Raw genomic sequence first — 22,547 nt, 5'->3', positions numbered from 1 at the left:
TCACCGAGTACCTCGATAGAATAAAGAGTCAGTTCACTGGCTCTTCAAAGACATATGCTACCCAGCTAATAAAGCAGCTGGTGACAGAGAGGTACTCTGGAAATGGTGGCATAAGAGAGCACATGCTAAGGATGAGCAATTTGGCATCCAAGCTGAAACCAATGGATCTGACTCTCAAGGAAGAGTTCCTTATCCATCTGATTTTTGCTTCTTTGCCAAAAGAGTTTGACACCTTTGTTGTCAACTACAATATACAGCCCGAGAAGTGGGACTTAGAGAGGCTCATGGCTATGTGTGTGCAAGAGGAGGAGAGAATAAAAGCTTCCAATGGTGGCACTATCAATTATATAAAAGACAACAAGAAAAAGAATTATAATGCTAACTCCTCCTCAAAGTCAAAGGGAAAAGGTCCACATCAGCCTCAGCAGAATAAGTTCACAGTGGAGAAAAACCAGTGTCTCCATTGCAAGAAGACGGGACATTATAAGAAAGATTGTCCCGATTTCTTAAAGATGATCATGGCAAAGAAAGGTGAGAACATTATTACGTTCATAAATGAATCCCTGTATATACAGTATTCGAAATCTACTTGGTGGATTGACTCAGGTGCAACTGTTCATGTTGCTAATTCTTTACAGGGATTCCGTTCGACGAGGACTACGCAAAGAAGAGAAAGACACATTAAAGTTGCAAATGGACTCCGAGCAGATGTTGAAGCTATTGGCGATCTTTCTCTAGAGCTTGCTGATGGCTTCACACTTTTACTTAGAGATGTACTTTATGTTCCCTCTTTACAGAGAAACTTGATTAGTGTTTCATGCTTGGACAATGATGGATATGATTGCCATTTTGGAAATGGCAAATGTAAGATAACATTTAATAATGCATGTGTTGGTCTTGCTATCTTACAAAATGAGCTTTATTTATTATCACTACGTGATGATGTGAATGTTGTATGCGATGATGGGAACGTTGCGTGCGACAATGAGAATGTATCCTCGTCTGCGGATGTAAACAGAAAACGAAAGAGAACTCACGATGCGTCGTCGAAATTATGGCACTATCGTTTAGGCCATATTTCGAGGGGGAGAATAGAAAGACTAGTTAAGAATGATATTCTTCCTTCATTAGAGTTCTCAGATTTAGAACAATGCAGAGAATGCATAAAAGGAAAATATGTAAAGAAAATTAAGAAAGATGCCAAACGAAGCACAGGAATTCTACAGATTATTCATACAGACATCTGTGGTCCGTTTCCTGTAAAGAGTGTGGATGGTTATGATTCGTTCATAACATTCACAGATGATTACTCCCGTTATGGCTACATTTATCCAATCAAAGAAAGAACAGAAGCATTGGATAAATTTAAGATATTTAAGGCAGAAGTTGAAAACCAACACAATTTAAAGATTAAGATAGTCAGGTCCGACCGTGGGGGGGAGTACTATGGTCGGCATACCCCATATGGCCAAGTTCCTGGACCTTTTGCAAGGTTCTTACAGGAGAATGGCATAGTTGCCCAGTATTCTACACCGGGCGAACCTCAGCAGAATGGAGTAGCTGAAAGGCGCAATCGTACCCTGATGGATATGGTGCACAGTATGATAAGTTACTCCACCTTACCGTTGAGCCTGTGGATGGAGGCGTTAAAAACCGCCATTCATATTCTCAATAGAGTACCAAGTAAGTCGGTGCCCAAAACACCGTATGAGTTGTGGACAGGAAGAGTACCCTCACTAAACCACTTACGTGTGTGGGGGAGTCCTGCTGAGGCTAAAGTATTTAACCCAAACATTGGGAAACTAGATCCCAAAATAGCAAGTTGACATTTCATTGGCTACCCAGAAAAGTCAAAAGGTTTTCGTTTCTACTGTCCAGACAGACATACAAAGTTTGTAGAAACGAGACACGCTGTCTTCCTAGAGGATGAAATGATGAAGGGGAGCATGGTAGCTCGAGAAATTGACCTTGAAGAGAAGCGGGTGTATGCACCCACTCCGATGATTCATGAGCCATTTTTCTCACTACCTGCTGTCACTGCACCGACAGTGCAAGATACTGTGGTGCCAGCACCTGTTGTTATTCCACCTGTGGCAATAATGAATGACGATGAGGAACCTGTTCTTCAGGATCCTGTAGAACCTATTGCCACACATGAGGGGGAGCAACAACAGCCTCAAACAGAAGATGTGCCAAATGTGGAGGCCCCTAGAAGGTCTCAAAGAGTTAGAAGATCAGCTATTCCTGCTGATTATGAAGTGTACAACACTGAAGAATTTCAAATGGAGGATGATCCCACCTCATTTGAAGAAGCCATGAGAAGTGATCATTCATCAAAGTGGCTTGAGGCCATGGAAGATGAAATGAAATCTATGAATGCCAATAAAGTTTGGGACTTGGAAATAATTCCTAAAGGAGCCAAAACAGTAGGCTGTAAATGGGTCTACAAAACCAAACTTGACTCCCAAGGGAATATAGAGAGATATAAAGCGCGACTTGTGGCAAAAGGCTTTACGCAAAGAGAAGGGATTGATTACAATGAGACCTTTTCTCCAGTCTCATGTAAGGATTCCTTCAGAATCATAATGGCGTTAGTGGCACATTACGATTTAGAATTACATCAGATGGATGTGAAGACGGCATTTCTCAACGGGGACTTGGAGGAAAATGTTTACATGGCACAACCGAAAGGATTTGTCATGGAAGGAAAAGAACGAATGGGATGCCGCCTAAAGAAATCCATTTATGGATTGAAACAAGCTTCAAGACAGTGGTACTTGAAGTTTGATCAGACAATAAGGAATTTTGGGTTTAAAGAGAATGTAGAGGACAATTGTATCTATGCAAAGTTTAAGAATGGGAAGTTCATCTTCCTTGTCCTGTATGTAGATGATATCTTACTTGCTAGTAGTGATGTCAGTCTACTACTGGAGACAAAGAAGTTTTTGTCCTCGAAATTTGATATGAAAGATCTTGGTGAAGCTTCGTTCGTTCTAGGGATCGAGATTCACCGAGATAGAAGTAAAGGGGTATTAGGACTATCACAAAAGGCATACATAGAGAAGATCTTAAAGAAATTTAGTATGCACAAATGTAGTCCCTCACCTGCTCCTATAGTCAAGGGCGACAGATATGGGGATTTTCAATGCCCCAGGAACCAGTATGAGATCGATCAAATGAAAACGGTTCCATATGCTTCAGCTGTCGGAAGCTTACAATATGCTCAAGTATGTACGCGCCCTGACTTGGCATTTGTTACCGGGTTACTTGGCAGATTCCAGAGCAATCCTGGAACAGAACACTGGAAATTAGTAAAGAAAGTCTTGCGTTATTTGCATGGAACGAAAGGCCTCATGATGACGTATAGAAGATCAGATTCACTCCATATAGTGGGATATTCTGATTCTGATTATGCGGGAGATGATAGAAAATCCACGTCTGGATATGTATTCACTCTCGCAGGGGGAGCTATTTCATGGAAAAGCTCAAAACAAACCGTCACTACATCGTCCACAATGTATGCCGAGTTTGTAGCGTGTTATGAGGCAACGGGGCAGGTGAACTGGCTAAAGAAGTTCATACCCGGTTTGAAGGTGGTTGACGACATCTATAGACCACTTAAGTTATACTGCGATAATAATCCAGCAGTACAGTATGCTCACAACAATAAGTCAAGTGGTGCTACCAAACACATTGACATAAAGTATTATGTTGTGAAAGATAAAGTCCGGGATCATGTCATAAGTCTTGAGCATATAAGTACCAAAAAAATGCTCGCGGATCCGCTTACAAAAGGCTTACCACCCAACGTGTTTAGAGAACATGTAGCCGGCATGGGTTTAAGGGAAAGCCTATAATTCCTGGACAAAAGAAGGCCCAAAAGTTAAGTATCTATTTCAGAACAGAGTGGTGTGTTTTAGTTGTTAAATCTATCGGCAATTGACCGTGACGATGAGACATGCTCTATGCGCTAATCTGTAATGGAATGAACAAAAGTAAATGATATGAAAATGAAAGATGGAATGAGATCAAGGGGGAGATTGTTAGATTGATCTCTAACCCTAACTGGACCCAACGGCCCAGTTGGGCCCTTGATCAGCGCCCTGATCGGGGGCGCCCAGCCCACTATGGCTGGAGGGCCCCTGTCACCCTGCGCTATATAAAGAGGTGGGGGCCGACGGCTCTTTTCACGAGGTTCGACTGAGCCGTACACCCCACCGAAACCCTAACCCTAATCCGATCTAAGAGGGGCGCAGCCAGTGACGGGAAGCCACCAGCCGCGCCGCCCTGCTCCACCACGTCGACGGCTACACTGACACCGTCCCCGACCGTCGCTGCCCGTGCGCAGACTCCATCAATGAACGTGATGGAGGCATCTGGGTCATCTACACCGGAGCTGTCAGGTTCGTCCCTCTACCTCTCCTCTCTGTCTCTCTGTCTCTCAGTAGGTCTTTGATTCAATTGATAAGCTTGAAGTATCTCGGATCTACCCTAGATAGATTCGATAGTTCCAACATACGTGACTCATTTTGAGAGTTGTCCAGAAAACCAGATCCAATAGCCCATGCGCTTCAGTCCTCTCAGCATTTCCTAACGAAAAGTCATGTCAGTAGCAAGGGTACAGGAACTCATGTAGCTATTACTCCCCAGTCCCTTTTTTTTTTTTGCGAAGAATTAGTCGCCAGTCTGTAGAGTAAAGTAAACGAGGAAAGAAGACAAAATTTAGGCCTTAACCAAATCCCAAAAAGCAAGAAACAAGGCACTGGAAGAGTTTCTCTACGTATAAGCTATGCCCAGTCCCAACAATGACTTCGGATGTCATCCAATATGGTGTTCCTTTCATTGTTTTAGCGGCTGTCACAGTAGACTGACAAAGCATGGCATATTGTTGTAAGTGCATTGGCACGTGAAATCAGGAACACCTTGAACAAAGCATATACATACTGACATCATATCTTCTAATAAAAATGTAGCGAGCAGATAATTTAATACAGAAATATGCAAAAATATAGGATGTTTATCGGAATACGGCACATGCTAATCGTCCTGATACTATACCAGAATGTACAATCATGGCCACAAGAATATAATTAGAAAATATGATCTAGGGGTATCACTTGTCATTTGTAATGAAAATAGACCAAAACAACTGCATACCAACCTGCTTACTTTCAGTAATTTAACATTGTCACTATTATAATTCATTGTAGGGGCATCCATACTTTCGTTTGCAGGCCATGCTAAAGTCATATGGTCTCATAAGATTATTACATCCTACAATATTCTAGAGGTGCAACACAACCTTATTTTTGCTTTCCTCTTTCCTCTCCTCAGACATGTTTCCCCCCCCTCTACTGTACAAATGGCAAGTAGTTCGGCAAAGGAAAAACATGTACTCCCTGAATGTAAGCCTGCATGGGACTCACTCTTTCAAGTTTGATTAAAAGGAATACTCTAAGTTTCATTTTTTAATAAACCATTCTTATTGTCCAAGTTTGATGACATCCCTCGATTACACTCGACCTTAACAGCACACTCAACATGGTATTTCGATCTTACCAACTTTGCCACTTGCTTAGAAGCCCCAAAATCTGCAAGTTTGATGTACCCTTTGCTATCGACAAGAATATTTGCACCCTGGAATTTGAATAAATCCCAGGTTCATCACAATAAGCATAACAACGAAACAGTCAAGGACAATTATCTGCTATTGTATGTTCAGACCTCAGAGTTAATTTCCTAATGGCCTGATCAACAAATACAATGGATAAGTTTCTATTCCACAATGAACTCAGTAGAATTGCGAACCACAGAGATAGATGATTACTTACATGCTCTGGTAATGAACCGAGCTTCCCCGAAAGCTTCCCCAAAAGTCACTCTCCAGGGACAAATTCCAGCAAAATATTTAGCGTGTCTTCCTCCCAGACAGTCCCAAGATACCTATTTTGAGACCAAACAGAGTAAATCAAACAACAAAAACTTAGTAATTTCCTAATGAAAGCAAAATTTCCCAATTTCTAATCCATGTTGGGGTGCGACAGGTTCTTAAGCAGCTTCACTTTTTCTTCGAGCTCTTTAATATGTGCCTAACCACAAAAACAGGAAATCGTAAAACTTGCAAATTTGCAAGGAAACAATAGAGAGAAACTAGAAGGAGTAGATTTCAAGTATATGCAAAAATATAAACTTCATTACTCAAACAGGTCAGTTCTATTTTAAACGGATTAAAAAGATTTATCTCTCAAAATTCTCACATATTACATAAGCTAAGTTGTCCTCTTTTTCTCCTCTAAAACCCTAGCACAAGGCTCTCATGTAGATGACTCAAAGGACTCAAATAGCTGGTTCATCCTCTCGCCTAGTTTTTCCCTAAAATACCCATCTATTGTATTAAACTTCTACTTATCACCGAGGGTATTTTAGTCTATTTTTTCTCCATTCATCGGACGATCACGTCGCCTTTACGACTTAACTTCACCTTGACGCAAGCTTTACGATGGTGCCATATACTCCTCCAGTTCTTCCACGGTTTTGAGGCCAAAACGCGAAACCCTAGTATGATTTTCAAAATGTCATTAGCCGCCACTTGCTTCCACCTGAAACAAGCGCTTTGATGATGATGCGTGTCCTTCATCTTATGATCTTGACCGCCGGCAAATCTCTCCTGCTCCTAATCCCTCAGGCCGCCTTGTCACTTGCACCGGTATCCCCTTCATTTGACTTTGCCAATACGTCGTCTTCATCCTTCACCTTATACTTTGCTGGACCTCCACTCAACCTTTGCGCCCACGGCCCCTCCTCCTCTTATATAGAGTACGCTAATAAGCATTTAATCACATTAAAGCTCATTATGACTCTAAACCCTAATGGACCTTTAATCATATTAAATCCCACTCGCAGATCCAATCCGCATATGTGATCGCCTCTAGGGCATATCACCTACATCAACTTGGTTTCTCAGTTCTCCTCTCCTCCATGACCATCCCACCCCTCCTCCATTGCCACCCGCTTCGTCAAATGTCGACAGCAGCAGGCTGCGCGGTGCAGAGGGGCGATTGGAGTCTGGAGATGAGCCCAAGCAGCCCCATCCCTCGGGACTTCCAGAGGCAGGAGCTGATCCACACGATGATCCCGCCCTCGGCACCAACGCCGAAGGCTCCCGCGGTGGCGACAGTGTCTACTCGAAAGATGGATCAGCGCACGGAGTTGAGCAGCTCATGGATCTTGGCAAATCATGGTTGTAATTGCAATTAAAACTTGGCAAATCATGTCAGCGGTGACGGTGGCAGTGCCAAGGTCCCATCCCCTCGCCAGTTGAGCCCTAATCCAGCATCCATGGCGGCGATCTGGGATGGGGGCATGGCGGTGATGTTTGGGGTAGAGGCGGAGTAGAAGGTGCGGTGGTGATAGCTGGGGCTACCACCTCCATGGTCGCCACTGCCTTTGCGTAGGATGCAGATAGGGACACAGGTGGGGATCGAGTAGAGGGTGGGGAAGCGGGAGGCCGTGGTGGCGGCGACACTAATGAGATCGAGAGATAGTGGTGACGACGCAAGCGAAGATCAAGAGACGGTGACGCGTGCGACTAGTAATGGGACAGAGTAGGCACGACATTGTGCTAGGGTTTAGGAGCGTCTGTGGGCGGTTCGATGTGTGGACGACTTGTTGCGATGCAGGCAGGCGTTGGATGCAAAGACGGGGACGGACGAAAGTGAGCGACTGATCAGTGGGCAAGGGGCGGACGAAAGTGAGCGGGGAGCGCACAAAATCGCTAGCACGGAACGAGGGACACAGGCAGAACAAACGCTGACTATACATGGACTATGTTTTTTTTTTAATAGGAGAGATTCATTTCTCTTTCCTTGTCCGTAGCATTTTCTACAAAGGAAAAAAAATGGAAATTGCACATATACCATCACAATTTGTACCTCAGGATCACTATGACACAACATAGATATTGCTATTTGTTAGTACGGATGGCAACAAGACGGCCCCTATTCCCGCCCTAACACCAAACTATGAGCCCCACCAATCATTGGAAACACATACCGGGGCAAAATTTGGTCTCATCTCTGGTTCCGTCGGATCCCCAAACTACGGCGGACCCTATGGGGGAGTCCGACGGTGGAGGACGACGGGTTGACGGCCAAGCCTGTAACTTCGGTGGGGGCAGATGGAGGCAATCGGCGGCATCACTGAGGTTAGTGGGGGCAGACGAAGGCTGCGGCTTCAGTGGGCACGAGGTGGTGTGGAGACGCCAATGGCTTCAGGTGGTGCGACAGTGTGCCTAGCAGTTTCACCCTCGGATCCGCGGTCACCGCCATGGTCGTCGTGACCGTCAATCCACGGTCTTTCGCGGTGGCAAGGCAATGGCAAAAGCAAAGGCAGGGACACCCGCCCTGCGCTAAGGCGCGACGGCAAGGTCGCTGGCAAGGTGGAGGAGGAGGCGAGCCAGAGACAATGTGATCGCCTCTCACTTGCCTCGCAACTTGGGGCACGTGGGGCCCTACAGGGAAAAACAATCCCCGACCCCCGCCCCGCCCCGTGAGCCCCGCAGGGGGTGATCATCCTGTTCCTACCCCATTCAGAATAGATCCTGGTGATCCCCATTCGTTGGAAAAATTGTCATACTTATTTGTTAGGCCCACAAAGAAGATGAATATGTGCAAGTAACTTTATTAAATCATGTAATGACTCTTCAGATAATTCTTTTTTTTTGTTACGGTCCATTAACATGGCATGATTTGACAAGATATTTGGCAGAAGACAGAAAACCAAACAGTACCTATGGCAATGCTGAAACACTACAGTCGTCGGTCATCAATCGGAGCGCTATTCCTCAGCAGTTTTCAGCCTCCATTCCACCATTTCTTTCGGTCGTCGCACGCGTCTGCGGAAGCAAGGATTCTCACAGTCCTCGCTCTGGTGACGCAAATGGAGGAGCATAGAAAAAGATAGATTCTCACAGCCCACGCACACACGATGGTCAAAAGAAGCTCATATCTTCCTTCAATCGCACGGCTCCTCCGGTGGGATTCGGTCGCGACTGCCTTCGACTTTTACACCATGCTAGTATTTTACAAGCCATAAAAATAGAGAAAAAGATAGCTCGATAAAGAGAAGATGTGGCACTCACTCGAGGGGCTGTTGGAGACAGTGACCAGGGCCCGCGAAGGCAACACCACGCGCGGGTTCCACAGTCCGGTCCACACGGCCTCCCTCGAATATGGACGGGAGATGCCGGTAGATGCTGCTGCGGCCGCGTGTGCCTCGCGTTCGTGCGCCGTACGGTCGGCGTCAGATGATTCGCGCACGGCGAAGCGTTGGTTGTTGTCCTCCGTGTGAGGAACTGCAAAGTTGACTTGGTCGGTGGGCTAGTTGCGTCCCAAACTCCTTCAAATTGAGGGCCATTCATGTTAGTTTGAAGAAAAAGGAGAGCAGAGCTAGTCGATGTCCTGGGTTTTTGGGCATGGCATAATCCTTCAAATTGCCAACAGATTGACCAGTTCGCGCAGTGTTGTTTTCGTTAGTTTGGCATGCGTCCCTTGGGTATATTGTAGCGACAGGATGGTTCATTCATCATTCGTATTTTTCTTAACAGAATTCGCGAATTCCATTAACCATGTCGAACAGCCAAACTGCTACCCAACAGAACGTTTACAAGGACCGGAACGTTTGTTAATCATTCGCGTTGGCGCATATGCATAGCACCGAACTACTCTCTTTTTTTTTTTTGAGTGAGAGAGAGGAAGTATTGAACTACTCTTTTTTTTAGTGGAAATACTTAACTACTGATACAGGCTACACGACGCAGCCCAGAAGGCCGTAACTACAGTAACAAATAGAACGCTTGCATGGAATGTATTAGGCTGTTCGGGCCACAATTCTCTGCGACAGCGATCCATTTTTTATTTTTTATTTTCTAAACTTAAAATATTAAATAAATATATTTTTATAGAAAAATATAAAAAATAAACGTCTACCACTCTCTCATCTGACGGTAGGCTCCTAAACCTAAACCCTACCACCCTCTTACCGGTGACCCTTACCGCTGGGTAAACAGTAGTCATCAACATTACTGTTCATGACTCTCATTTTATCTTCTGCATGCTCTGTCCAAAATAGTTGTCTTTTGTTGCTTTAAAATTTCTGTAACTTTTTGTATGTGTTTCATAATTCATGTGCAACCTATTTTAATTAGATTTATCCAAACAGCCTATGTAGAATTTAAATTAAAATTCTTCAAAAAGACTACTTTTATAAATTATAACAATTGTTAGGGTCTCAAATAAATTTTCAAAAATCTGAAAAAAAAGTTCACTAATATTCTTTTTATATCATAGACTAATTTCTAAAATTATTTGCAGCCATAGTTTATATGGTGAAAACAATATCACATGAAATTTTGTAAAAGTATTTCCATCCTATAAATAAAAAATATTTCCATCCTGTACATAAAAAATCTTTACAATTGATATATTTTCAATGGATAAATTTGTATATGTTTTAAAATTCAATTTGAATTAAAAGATTAATATCACATGAAATGATAAAAATACATATAAATAAAGTATTATAAAGTAACTCACTTTTTCACCATATAAACTATAGCTGAAAATTATTTTAGAAATTAGTCTATCATATAAGAAGAATATTAGCTAATTTTTTCAGATTTTTGAAAAATTATTTGAGACCCTAATATTTGTTAGAATTTATAAAAGTAGTCTTTTTTTAGAATTTTAGTTTAAATTCTATTGAGGATTTTTGGATAAATCAAATTAAAATGGATTGCATATGGATTATGAAACACATACAAAAAGTTATAGAATTTTTAGAGCAACAAAAGATAACTATTTTGAGAGGAAATGAGAATCGTGAACAGTAATTTCGACGATTATTTTTATAAATCTTGCAATCAAGAATCTATTTATTTAATATTTTAAGTTAGAAAATATAAAAATAAAAAAACTCATCCATTTAGTGCCAACAAAAATGGCCGATCTAAGCCTTTGCCTCGTGTTTACTGGAGTCCAGCTAATCTGGGAGGAAGCCCCAAGTCGCAATCAAATAACGGACCGACCCATGAAACAATACGGAAGGGGCTCATATGGGCCCGTACTAAAAAAAAGACCGAAACGGATCACGTCATGGGCTCTGCAGGCCTAATAATCTAATATCATGATCCGATACAACAGTTCGGGCCTTCGGGGACGAAACTCTAACACGGACGCCGACGGACGGTAGAAGTATTTCATGGAGTAAACTCAGTGTAGCATTGCAACCTTTGAGCACCGGACACTCGATTCATTCAGACACTGGCTTGCAGCTCTCGAGTCCTGAACCAGAGAAGCCAGCCTGGAGCAGTCCATTCCACCGGCCGCCGATGTAGATACGCACTTGCAGGACTGGGCAGTCTGTAGGATCACTGAACCGTGGTGCCATTGACGCGCAAGGGAGAAGGGGCAGACCCTCTCTGCACGCCGACAATTCGGCGGCGGCCTCAGTCCTCGGGGACCTCAGCAGGAGAGAGCGGCTGAAGAGACGGCGCCGGGAAGACACCGGCAGCCGTCCAGTTGCATCGCGTATCACCGCGCTGGTGCCGTTCACCGGTTCCAAATGGCCCGGCAAGGAACTCCCATCGCCGTGCTCCCAATCCACCCTCGACGTGCTACCGCCGTACCGCGTCGCGATTGCTCCCCAATCCCTCCACGACAGCGGTAGATGGAGAAACCGTGAGGGCCAGACACGTCGAAGTGATCAGACTCAGCCGCTGCCACGCTCCATGCCCGCAAACACTCTCACTGCGATCTCGACGGCGAATCGACCGGTCGTTGCGTTGGAGGTACGCGATAACTCTGTGTGCATATGTGTCGTCCATGCCTCGTGCTAAAGTTCGGACTTGTGTAGGACCGACAACAACAATGCCTCGTGCTAGAGTTGGGACTTATGTAGGACCGATAACGGCAATTAAATGGGTTGAATAGACATTTTATTAATTTTTTAAAATATTGAGTCTACTTTTTATTCATCTAATGTCCAACAAAATGTATATACAAAAATATAAACTTCAGATTGACAAATCGAAAAAGAAGGTTTCAATGCAACATAATTTTACGGAGGAAATATAAACTATAAGCTCTATTAAAAACCATTTTATATGTCTTTAAGCGCAAAAAATTTGAAATTTAAACGAATAACGAAGAAAAAAATAGTCACCGAAAGAAGCAACTCTCTAAATTGATGATCTAGAGATAAAGAGATTCAAGACCCTCTCAAATACATGAGTAGATGAACGTTTATACATATAGCAATAAAAGAAGAACTTCCTAAGATTGAAAAATCGTGACTCAAAGACAAAAACGAAAATCAACAAGAAAATCATAACCAAAAAAAGAAAATATGAAAACTTACTAAGGAACCAATAAATAGACTAGAAGTAGGAGAATTCAAGCATATGCAAAAATATAGACTTCATTACTCAAATATGTCAATCCTACTTTAAGCGAATTCAAAAAATTCTCTCAAAACATATCATCTATTACATAGGATAAGTATTCATATTGCTCATCTCTAAAACCCTAGTACTAGGTGTAGCATCTAGGTCCCTAAGAAAAATGTAAGGGTTTCGGTGATTAATGACAACCATATCATTGTGACTAACATTTCAGCTTTTAAGAAACAAAGAAAAACTTAATTGTCAATGATGACTTTACACTCTTGCCCATTAAAAGAGTTATGTGATAATCAAAGGACCGGAACGTGAAGGATAAGGATCTTCCAGATCTAAGTGTCACAAGGAGATGAAGGACACTTAGAGTAGTATATATTTTTTTATTCTTAGTCTTTTGACCGTACTATAAAGAGGGGCTAAGAGTTGTAGCTTGACTTAGGAGAGTCTAGACATAGTCGATGCACACTTGTGACTTTCCATTACTAAGTTAACCTCAGAAAATCATTGGTTCCGAATTTCGAAGGTAGAACTCAAAATTGCTCTGAAAAAGATAAAGTCAGCAAAATTTCAGTTCACCGGATGATCCTCTGATGTCAGAGTGAGTTCGCCGGAGTAAATTCCTAAGAGTTCTGACTTGAAAAATTGTTGAAGACCACGCGCGGATAGTCCGGCGTTCGATAGGTGAAATCACCGAATAAATAGAAAGCCTTGAAGTCCAGAACAATTTCTATACACCGGATAGTCCGGCGTAGCAAAGATGATCACCGGATGAATTTTTACACAGAGGTTGTAAACTATCATCTGGCCCATTTTAATGCACCGGATGATCCGCTGTAGGCCAGGATTAATCACCAGAGTTTTAACGGCTAATGGAACAGTTAACGGCTATTTTGTCAGAATTATTAGCATCGGATATTCCGGTGTGAAGCGTGTTATTCACACCGGACCTTCCGGCGTTAAGAAAAATTCTGGGTTGTTAGGCAACGACTAATTTTCGATCCATAGCCTATAAATACCCAACCATTTGGACCTCTCTCGTGCTCTTGCGACTCTGTAGCAGCTCATACACTTGGTGTGTCATTTAGAAGCAAGAGAGAGAGCACTTGTGTCCATTCTAAGTTCTTAAGTTGAGGATTAAGGACTTCTTTGAGTGCTTGAAGAGTAACAAGTGTGCATCTAGCTGTTGTATAGGCTTGGTCTTTGTCAAGTGAAGTTTGAGGCTTGTTACTCTTGGTGGTTGGCAACACCTAGACGGTCTTGGTGATCGGAGGATTTCTCGGTGAGCTCTTGGAGGAATTGTGAGAGCCCCGGAAAAAGAGGATGTACTTGGTTTGATACCCGCCAATCCGGAGATGGAGAAGGGGTAATCAAGAGGGAGCACTTGAGCCTTGGTGGTGACTCAAGGGGGAGCGACATCCTTGGTGGATGCTCCAACGAGGACTAGAGGGAAGTGCCAACTTCTCGAAACCTCAGGAAAAAATCGGTGTTGTCTTCTCCAACTCTTTACTTTCTTGCATCTTATTTTAAGCTTTGTTATTATTGCAAGTTCTTCTTAGGAATTGTCTTTCTTAGTTAATTCTTGCTTGGTTAGCTATCTTGTGCTAGTTAAAATTCCTTACTTGTGTTTCTTATAAGTTTTATTTGGTCAAGCGGTAGTTAATTTTAAAAAAAAATTATATCCCAATTCACCCTCCTCTTGGGCTATTCGATCCTTTCACTAGGCTCTTAAATAGGTGGCACAAGGGGTTTTAGTGGTTGATTTAAACTCTCTCACACCCCTCTATTTATATGACTAAAAATTTGATCTCTAAGTTTTCTAACTTATTATCAAAATATCTCTCTTGTAGTACACTCCTACACACCATCGAGGGTATTTTAGTATATTTCTTACTCCATTCATCGAACAGTTACGGCACCTCCATAACTTAGCTTCATCTTGACATAAGCTTCGCGATAGGGTACCACATATTCCTCCAATTATCGTACGATTTTGAGACCCAACCATGAAACCCTCTGCACACTTCCTCAAAGCGTGACTTTTACTTGCTTACACCTTAAACAAGCGTTCCGATGTCGTCACGTGTACTCCATCTTGTAATTCTGACCACCGATAAGTCTCTCTCGCTCTCGATATCTCAGGCCGCCTTGTCATTTATACCGGCATTCCTTTCGTTTGATTTTATCAACATGACATCTCCATCTTCTATTTAATACTTTGCTTGACCTCCACATGTACAGTTAAGATCACCCTTAACTTCGTCCAACCTCTTTTATTGTCCGGTACCAAACACACACTTAGCTCTGATCACTCACCGTCGACCGTCAAGTTACGTCCGTCACCTACACACTATAAGATAAGTAAATACATTTCTCTAACTCCAACTACAGGTAGTCCGTAATCAAAATACTCAAATCAAACTCAAAACAATCCAACACTCGATAAATCAAATCTACAACCTTATCAATTATTTATCACATATAAACCAATACATATTTTAACTTATTTTCTCATTTAAGTTGTGCCTTAAGACCTTAAAGCCCTTCGGGCCATGCCAAACAGCAGGAGGAGCTAGTCGTGCCGTGTCGGCCTGGCACGAGTTGCCTCTAACTAGATCCAGGCACGGCAAAAAAAAATGACGGTCTCATCGTGCCGTGGTGGCACAGGCATGATATCGTTATGAGAAAAATACAGCACAATGAATCTGACCGCAACAAAGATGGAGACGTGGTTTGGCGTAAGAACCATCCAACAGTTGCGCATGGCCATGGTCATCACTCATAGCACGAACATGAACGGAACACGCAATGGGACGGAATGATCAATGAAATGAGACGTACATGATCTAGTCTTCTCGGCGCCAGTACTTTCAACACTAGGTGAGGAAAACGGTTTAAGCCAAGTCATCTCCATGCTTATTACAGAAGCACACAAACGAATGATATATTTGGACAACCAACGCACGGAAAATACACCGGAAACAAGACCCTCGAGAATAAAAATTAAACCGGTACAAGTAAGGACATCAAAATACAGAGACAAACGCCCAACCGAAAGAACACTTGAGGCAAAAAAAAATCCTGGAAGAAATGGGAAAAGCGAGTTGCTGCAGGATCTGCTTATCTGTGGAAATCGTCGGTCTTTTAATGGTTCTCGAGGCAGACAATGTACAGTACCTTGACATACTGCAAGTGTAATTCAGCCAATTTGCAGACCATAATTTGTACAAGAACACAGCTAATGGTTCGAAAACGAGGCCGTTCGTGACAAAGATACCCATACTTTACTATCGAACTGTACCAGGTGTCATCAAGAACAAGAACCATATAAAATTGCCCACATGGCCCCCGCCCGGGGGGGGGGTGACCTGTCCCTTTCTTCTTTATTTCGTGACGTCTCACCGTATGAAATATCACTACTGCGACTTGTTTGATTCCTTTTCCTGCTTGTGCCCTACAAGCGAAAAGGACGCGTACCAAACCTTTGGCACAACTTTCCTTTTGATCGTCGTCTTGGAGGTGGATCGACACGATTTTTTTTAAGACGGTGGGTCGACACGATTGAAAACCACCATAACACTTTAAAAAAAAAAAAATTAAACCCAGGATTTTCTTCGTTGCAAATGTCACCTGCAATGGGGAAATTTTCTCGATTTTTCCAAATCTGGAAATAAATCATCCGTGGTTTCACTTTGGCCTTCAATGTTCTTCTTTGGCCATATTCTAATTCTGCACGAAATTTTTGCCTTTTTGCGGCTAACTTTTGATCGTCCTTTTTTTCCTTTAGTTATAACGTTTCCTTTATTTCTTGAGTATTTTTAACATGATACGTTACATGTCTTCTGTGCGGTGGAAGGGGAACATGCCACCATGTTAGCCAGCCAGTAGTTTCAACTTTCAAGCTCCAAGCTGCCTCACATGCCATGAATCTTCCACTAACTTTGGCACCACTAGGTCTAGATTGACAATTTTGATTATTTTTTCAAGACATATTCGTCTTTTGGGAACCAAAGTTGTTATATCCTTCAATAAACAAGCAAGAATGTGCCCACTTAAATGTTCCAGAATCTCTAGTTATTTAATGGGACATGATATAAAATAGGGCCATATTTTCCCTCTTGCGAAAGAGTGGCCATCAGCCAACGGTAGGAGATCGATCCTCTAGACGCTGATGTCCTTCATTTCTGTCATGTTGTCGCGCACGCAGTTGCTCTCCCTTGTATCAACGTAGCCTCCGGATGTGCCACCACCTCCCCGTATAGAGTCAGTCATGTATGATGGGGTGATCAGAGAATTTGTTTATAAAAAATATAGAATTTTTTCAATTACATTGGCATAGGTTTTTAAGCAAAAGGTAATGTATTTATTTAAACACAGTTGGTTATATTAATACTAATAAAATAGTCTTTGTTTATATTGGAAATTATATTTTTATAAATATAGTACTTTTCTATCTTACGCACATAGTATTGTTCCTATCCTTTTCATATCCTTCACTCGTCATCCAGATATGTACAGTGCTCTCCTTCATCACACCTCTTAGACCGCACCCTACTCCATCCTCACTGCCATGTCCATGATACCGCCTCTTGCTTTAGACCTCTTCAAAGTTTCTTTTCAGTGTCTAAAATTTTTTCACGATGAAATTTTTGTTAATTTTAATATTTTAATAATTTTTCTTTATAATTTCTATCACAAAAGGATTCATAAGATCATCCACTTCAGAACAAGATTCTATCTATTTTACTTTCACGATTAAAAAAATGAGACTCGGAAAGATAACAAAACAAAAAATATATAATTATATCATCTTATAGCTATGATTAGAGATGATCTTATATAGCTATCCCCCAGCCTTAACCCAAAGCCTCAATTTGCCCAAAAAAGAGGATGTCATCGCCAGAGCCGGAGAAGACCGCCGCTACTAGGATCGCAACTTTCTACGAGGATCTGAAAGTGGGGAAATTGGATGCTTCGATAAATACGAAACTCTTCACCATATCTCGCGATACAGCAAGAGTGTACTACCATTCTACTCTAATGAAAGCTGCGTGGCTCCGGCTGGTTGTTGAAAGTGGAAACGATAGAGAACTCTTATTTTGATTAGAGAACTATTTTATTTCATCCGATATCATAAAATCCTAAACTGCAACCTGCTTATCACCCCCCTTTGGCCCTTTCTGTGCTCTCGTCGCCGATTCGTTGCATCCAATTGATACACTACACCCCAAAAGGACCGGCAGGAGGGCTGTAGGAGGACAGGAGCAGGATGGCGACTTCTTATATTTTACATTTACATCCTCCATTAACCTGTCTCAAATTTATCCATACTGCCATACTGGCTACTGGCTGCTGCTCACTGTCCCGCCTTGCATGTCCTCTAGCTTAGCCACTAGGAAGTACCCGTACTGCTAGTTGGAGATTAACGTCCATGCATGGACATGGACAACGCCACCATTTACTTTCTGGTTTTTACACTAACCGTGGAGATCAAAACTGCGCTCAGTCCCAACCCTCGGTGCCACTCCCACACCAGCCGAAGTTGAGGCTGGAGGCCTGCTCCTCGGAGAAGAAGCCGTCGTTGCCGATCACGTTCGAGCCGGCCAGCCATTCCTCCGTGAAGCCATAGCCGCCGCCGCCGCCGCCACCCTTGTACGAGTCGTATGATGGGTGCGTCGACCCGTGGTGCCACTTCGTCTCGAACATTGGCAGAGACGAGCAGCCTACCGTCGCGGCCGACAAGTCCAAGAACGATGCACCGAACCCGACCAGGCCCGGCTGCGGCTGCTCTAAGACCGCGCCGGAGTATGGCGACGCGTCGACGTCGTTGAACACCACGCTCGAGTCGCTGTCCGAAGAGCCGTCCTTGTTGACCGCCACGGCCGACGCGCCGGCCGTCGCTTGGGGCTCCTCCGCGGCGTCATTGCCGGCCGCCTCCAGCTTCACCGCTGTCTCCGGCTTGGACAGCTTTTGCCTCAGCTCCCGTATCTGAGCACGCGGGGAAAAGACATCAGTGACTGTCAAGGAGACCTCAGCATGATACACAATTGAGGGAGCGACGCGTTACAGCAAATGCTTACCTCGGCGGCGAGGGCGTCCTTGTCGCGGCGGAGCGCGTCGCAGTCGGCTCGGAGGGCGTCGTGGCGGGCGCGCAGTGCGGCGAAGTCGCGCTCGAGCTGCTTGGTCTTCCAGCGGGCGCGGCGGTTCTGGAACCAGACGGCGACCTGGCGCGGCTCCAGGCCGAGATCGCGCGCGATCCGGGCCTTGCGGTCCGGGTCCAGCTTGTTGTCCGTCTCGAAGCTCCGCTCCAGCGCGCGCACCTGCTCCAGCGCCAGCCGCCGCTTCTTCTCGCCCAACTCGCACGACGACTGCGCCACGCGCCCGCCACCCAGCTCGTCGTCCACGCCGTGGAGCTCCGCCTCGTCGTGCTCAATGCTCGGCGCAGTTAAGGTCCCTTCCTCCGCGAACTCCATCTTCTCCCCTGCAATATGGGCATGCCTACACGGTTCAATTTCGTGGAGTATTTCTCTAATCATGCTCAAATTCCTAAAAACGCAAAGAACATTCCCTTGTAGCTTTCTGACTTCAAGTTTATCAAATGCAGAAATAGAATGCAGACAGGAGCAATACTCCAATGTCAAAAGGGCACATACTTTCTAGTCCAACACTGCTAGTACAAAAAACAGAGAAGATCTGGCAGCAATTGTACCTGGTTCTGTCGATTCATGGCTGCTGGTCAACCTCTTCAATTGCCTCTTCATTTGCAGTCGGCAGCTCAGCTAGGATTTGGAAATGGCAGAGATTCTAATTGTGAGATGGGGGCAGGGGCAGATTCTTGGAAAGGAAGAGCAGGGCGCCGAGTTGCACGCACAAGCAAGAGGCCCTTCCCGGCCCTTTTGCTGGTCGGCGGCGATGGCGACTCCCTCTTCGTAAGTCGTGTTCGTGAAGATGGATGAGTGGACTTCCTCTTCGTCCCTGCAGGAGTGCAGGACGGATGTGAGAAGGAGAGAGGTCTCTCAGGGGCAAACGGTTGATGCAAGAGGCCATGGGGCTCGTATAAATAAAGGCAAGCGGCTTCTCGGGCCAGAGTACCCCGGTTGGCCAGTGCCACGATGTCATGTGCCAGATATTTTTGTAGGATGCATGTGTTGGCATTTCCAGTCGGGGCCAATGCCGGTTCCTCGGTTTCAGAAGCGAATTTGATCATTTACAGGGCAAGGTTATACTAAATTCAAGAGAAAAACAATCTTTTTCCTTGAAACTTCCATCGTGCAAAAGTGTCGTTTAGACCCCCAGAGCTCAGGCAGTGCTAGTGCAGATAAGTTGGTTGGCCAGCCTCGTTGGAGAATGAAGATGGTTTATGCTGCTGATCATAGATCTTCACGAGGTACAAAGGTTTGAGTGTGTTTCTATGGGAATTGTGGCGTAGTTTATACGAATTTATGGCTCCTAAATCTTTAAAAGCCAACTCTTTCAAGTAAGACATGCATACCACTATGTTTCTGCGATAGTAATAGTTTTTTTAAAAGAAAAAAAAAAGAAGTGGCATACCTAACTGTAAGCATGATATATCCCTGTGTAGTGCAGCATACTTTATACATTTAGTCGAATCCTGTTTGAGTATCTAGTTAAGGTTCTTTTGGGTTAGTCAAAATTTTATTTGAGTATCTAGTCGAGGCTCATTGGGGTTAGTCAAAATCTCACTCGACTATCTAGTCGAGATTCATCGGAACTAGTCGAATCCTACTCGAGTGATAGTCGAATCTAATCGGAGCTAGTCGAAACTTAATCGATATTGGTTATCTGCATCTGTTCTTGTTCATGTTATTATAAAAAATTAAATTAAATTAAATCTTAATGTTTGTTTTTTCTAACAATCTAAAAATCTTATTGTAGACATTTTGATTTAACGATGGCTGATTTTCCTAACACACTAAGATCGAACAAGTTTACCAATATGTAATTTAAGAGATGACCGCTCAAAGCTACTATGTGGTTTACGGCTATGAACGGCTACTGAGTTGCTACTGGCAGGCCTGAAGGACCTCTTTCCTTTGATGAGGAGAAGAAGTTCGAGGAAGACAACACATTTTTTGCAGGATATGTTCTTAGCGTTCTTTTCGTTCGTCTCTATGATGTGTACATAAACATAAAGGACATGACGTTGTTGTGGGATGCACTGAATGTAAAATTTGGTGTGTCAGATACAGACAGTAAACTGTATTTTATGGAGCAGTACCATAACTACAAGATGGTCGATAATCGATCCATATTCGAGCAGTCTCATGAGAACAGCAAAGATTACCGAGACCGTAAAGTTTCCACATATCATGTACTTTAAAAGATTACCGATATGCACTAAGGCCTAAAGTGTGCCTTACCCGATAAATTTGTGGTTGGAGGTACCATTACCAAATTACCTTCCTCATGAAGGAATTTTACCACTGCTATAAAACACAAGAGACAAGATATCTTTGTTGAGAGTCTGATCGCGTCTCGTGATATTGAAGAGAAAACTCAAGCAAAGGATATATATAACAAAGGAGGTGATGGACAGTCTAGCGCAATGTGATGCAACAGTCCTCTAACGGCTAGTTCAAAGGGGAAAAATAACAAGGCAAAAAAAAAACTAGCTTCAAGACAAAGATTGTGAACAAAGATGATAAACCTAATTTCGTCTGCGGCAAGGTTGGCCGTTGGGCTAAAGATTGCCAAGACCGTAAAGGAAAAAAGGTTAATCAAGTAAAGAACACCAAGTCTATCAACGTGACCATTGGCAGCACTGGAGATGGAGCTAATGGGTATTGTAATTTACCTATTGTTCTTTCAGTGAATCAATCTATCAGTTGGTGGGTTGATACTAGGGCTAATATACACGTTTGTGGTGATAATTCAATGTTCTCTTCTTATCAGGTCGCTCAAAATTCTTTCGTCTTAGTGAGGAATGAGTATTATGCTTTTGTTCATGGTGTTAGCATGATAGATCTGAAGTTTACTTCGAGAAAGATCAATGCAGGTGAGGAACGTGCATCATCTCCCTTCAATAAACAAGCATCTAGCTATCGTTTCCCTTCTCTGTTGAGACGGGTTTAAGTTGGTATTAGAATCTAATAAAGTAGTTGTGTCTAAGCATATACTTTTTATTAGTAAAGGCTATCAGTGTGGAGGCTTATTCTATTTTTACCTTTTTGATTTTTGCAATAAATTTGTGAACCATATTTGTGGCAATATTAAGAGAGATGAGGCTAGTGTTTGACACTCACAGTTATGTCACATAACTTTTGGTTGTATAATGTTGTGGGAAGAGAAGACATGGTGTGGCGAGAGTCTCTTCTAGAGATGAAATTAAAGCTTGTAGAAGAAGTAGTTAGGAGAAAAAAAACCAAAAACGAGTTCATCATCCAAAAGATTGGTCCCCTGGTCTGATGACCATGGATCCTATATTTATAGTGTCGTTCAGGATGTAAATGTGCAAGCATACCCTTACAGAGATAGCGATACAACCTATTAATATACCACAGGGGTCGATGGGGCCTAGGGCCAGTCGAATCGCATAGCATGGCTCTAGGTAGGATGCATTTACCCATAATCAAAAGATATTATCTACTATGATAATACAATGGTGCAATTAGCCCTAAGAGCGTGGCACTCAATCGGTTGCCTATAGTGACGCCACACTATCCAAGGCGTCAGTCTGGCTCCCACTTGCTCTAGGATGTCAGGGCGACCACCACTTGCACCGGCATTAACTATCGGTCACTTCGTGTCAGGCCATTTGCCTTTGGTGTTCTCCTTTTGTTGATATGACTTCCGAAGGGCAGCTTCTTCCCCAGCCTCGAGAGGCGGTGGCCAGATGGGTTCATGACCTCCAGAAGCCTTAGCTTTTGCAAGGAGTTCAAAGCCCAAGAGCTCCAGAGAAGCTATTGATAGCATCCCCTTAGTATTATCTGTGGACTGGGATATTTCCCCTAACATATGACTTGGCTTTCCATCTTGAATTTAATTCCGAATATTTCCATTGTCAAAGGTTTTAAGTGCTAAAGTTGTATGCAATCTAAACAACCTCGTAAGCCTCATAAGGCAGCCGATGAGAGAA

At 43.3% G+C, this 22,547-nt stretch overlaps 1 protein-coding gene across 1 annotated transcript; it reads right to left on the bottom strand.

The window, feature by feature from the left end:
• Positions 1 to 17,708: 17,708 nt before the first annotated feature.
• LOC133911779 (homeobox-leucine zipper protein HOX13-like) lies at positions 17,709 to 19,545 on the bottom strand. The gene is made up of 3 exons (XM_062354178.1): positions 19,161 to 19,545; positions 18,532 to 18,932; positions 17,709 to 18,439 (listed from the first exon to the last, which is right to left on the bottom strand). The coding sequence occupies exons 1-3, from the start codon at positions 19,210 to 19,212 to the stop codon at positions 17,954 to 17,956; spliced, it is 939 nt and encodes a 312-aa protein (XP_062210162.1). The 5' UTR covers positions 19,213 to 19,545; the 3' UTR covers positions 17,709 to 17,953.
• Between the last annotated feature and the right edge of the window lie 3,002 nt (positions 19,546 to 22,547).

This window comes from Phragmites australis, chromosome 3, assembly GCF_958298935.1.
Source record: "Phragmites australis chromosome 3, lpPhrAust1.1, whole genome shotgun sequence".
Taxonomy (NCBI): domain Eukaryota; kingdom Viridiplantae; phylum Streptophyta; class Magnoliopsida; order Poales; family Poaceae; genus Phragmites; species Phragmites australis.
Note: the sequence above shows the minus strand (reverse complement) of the source record. Positions and strands in the feature narration are given on the sequence as shown.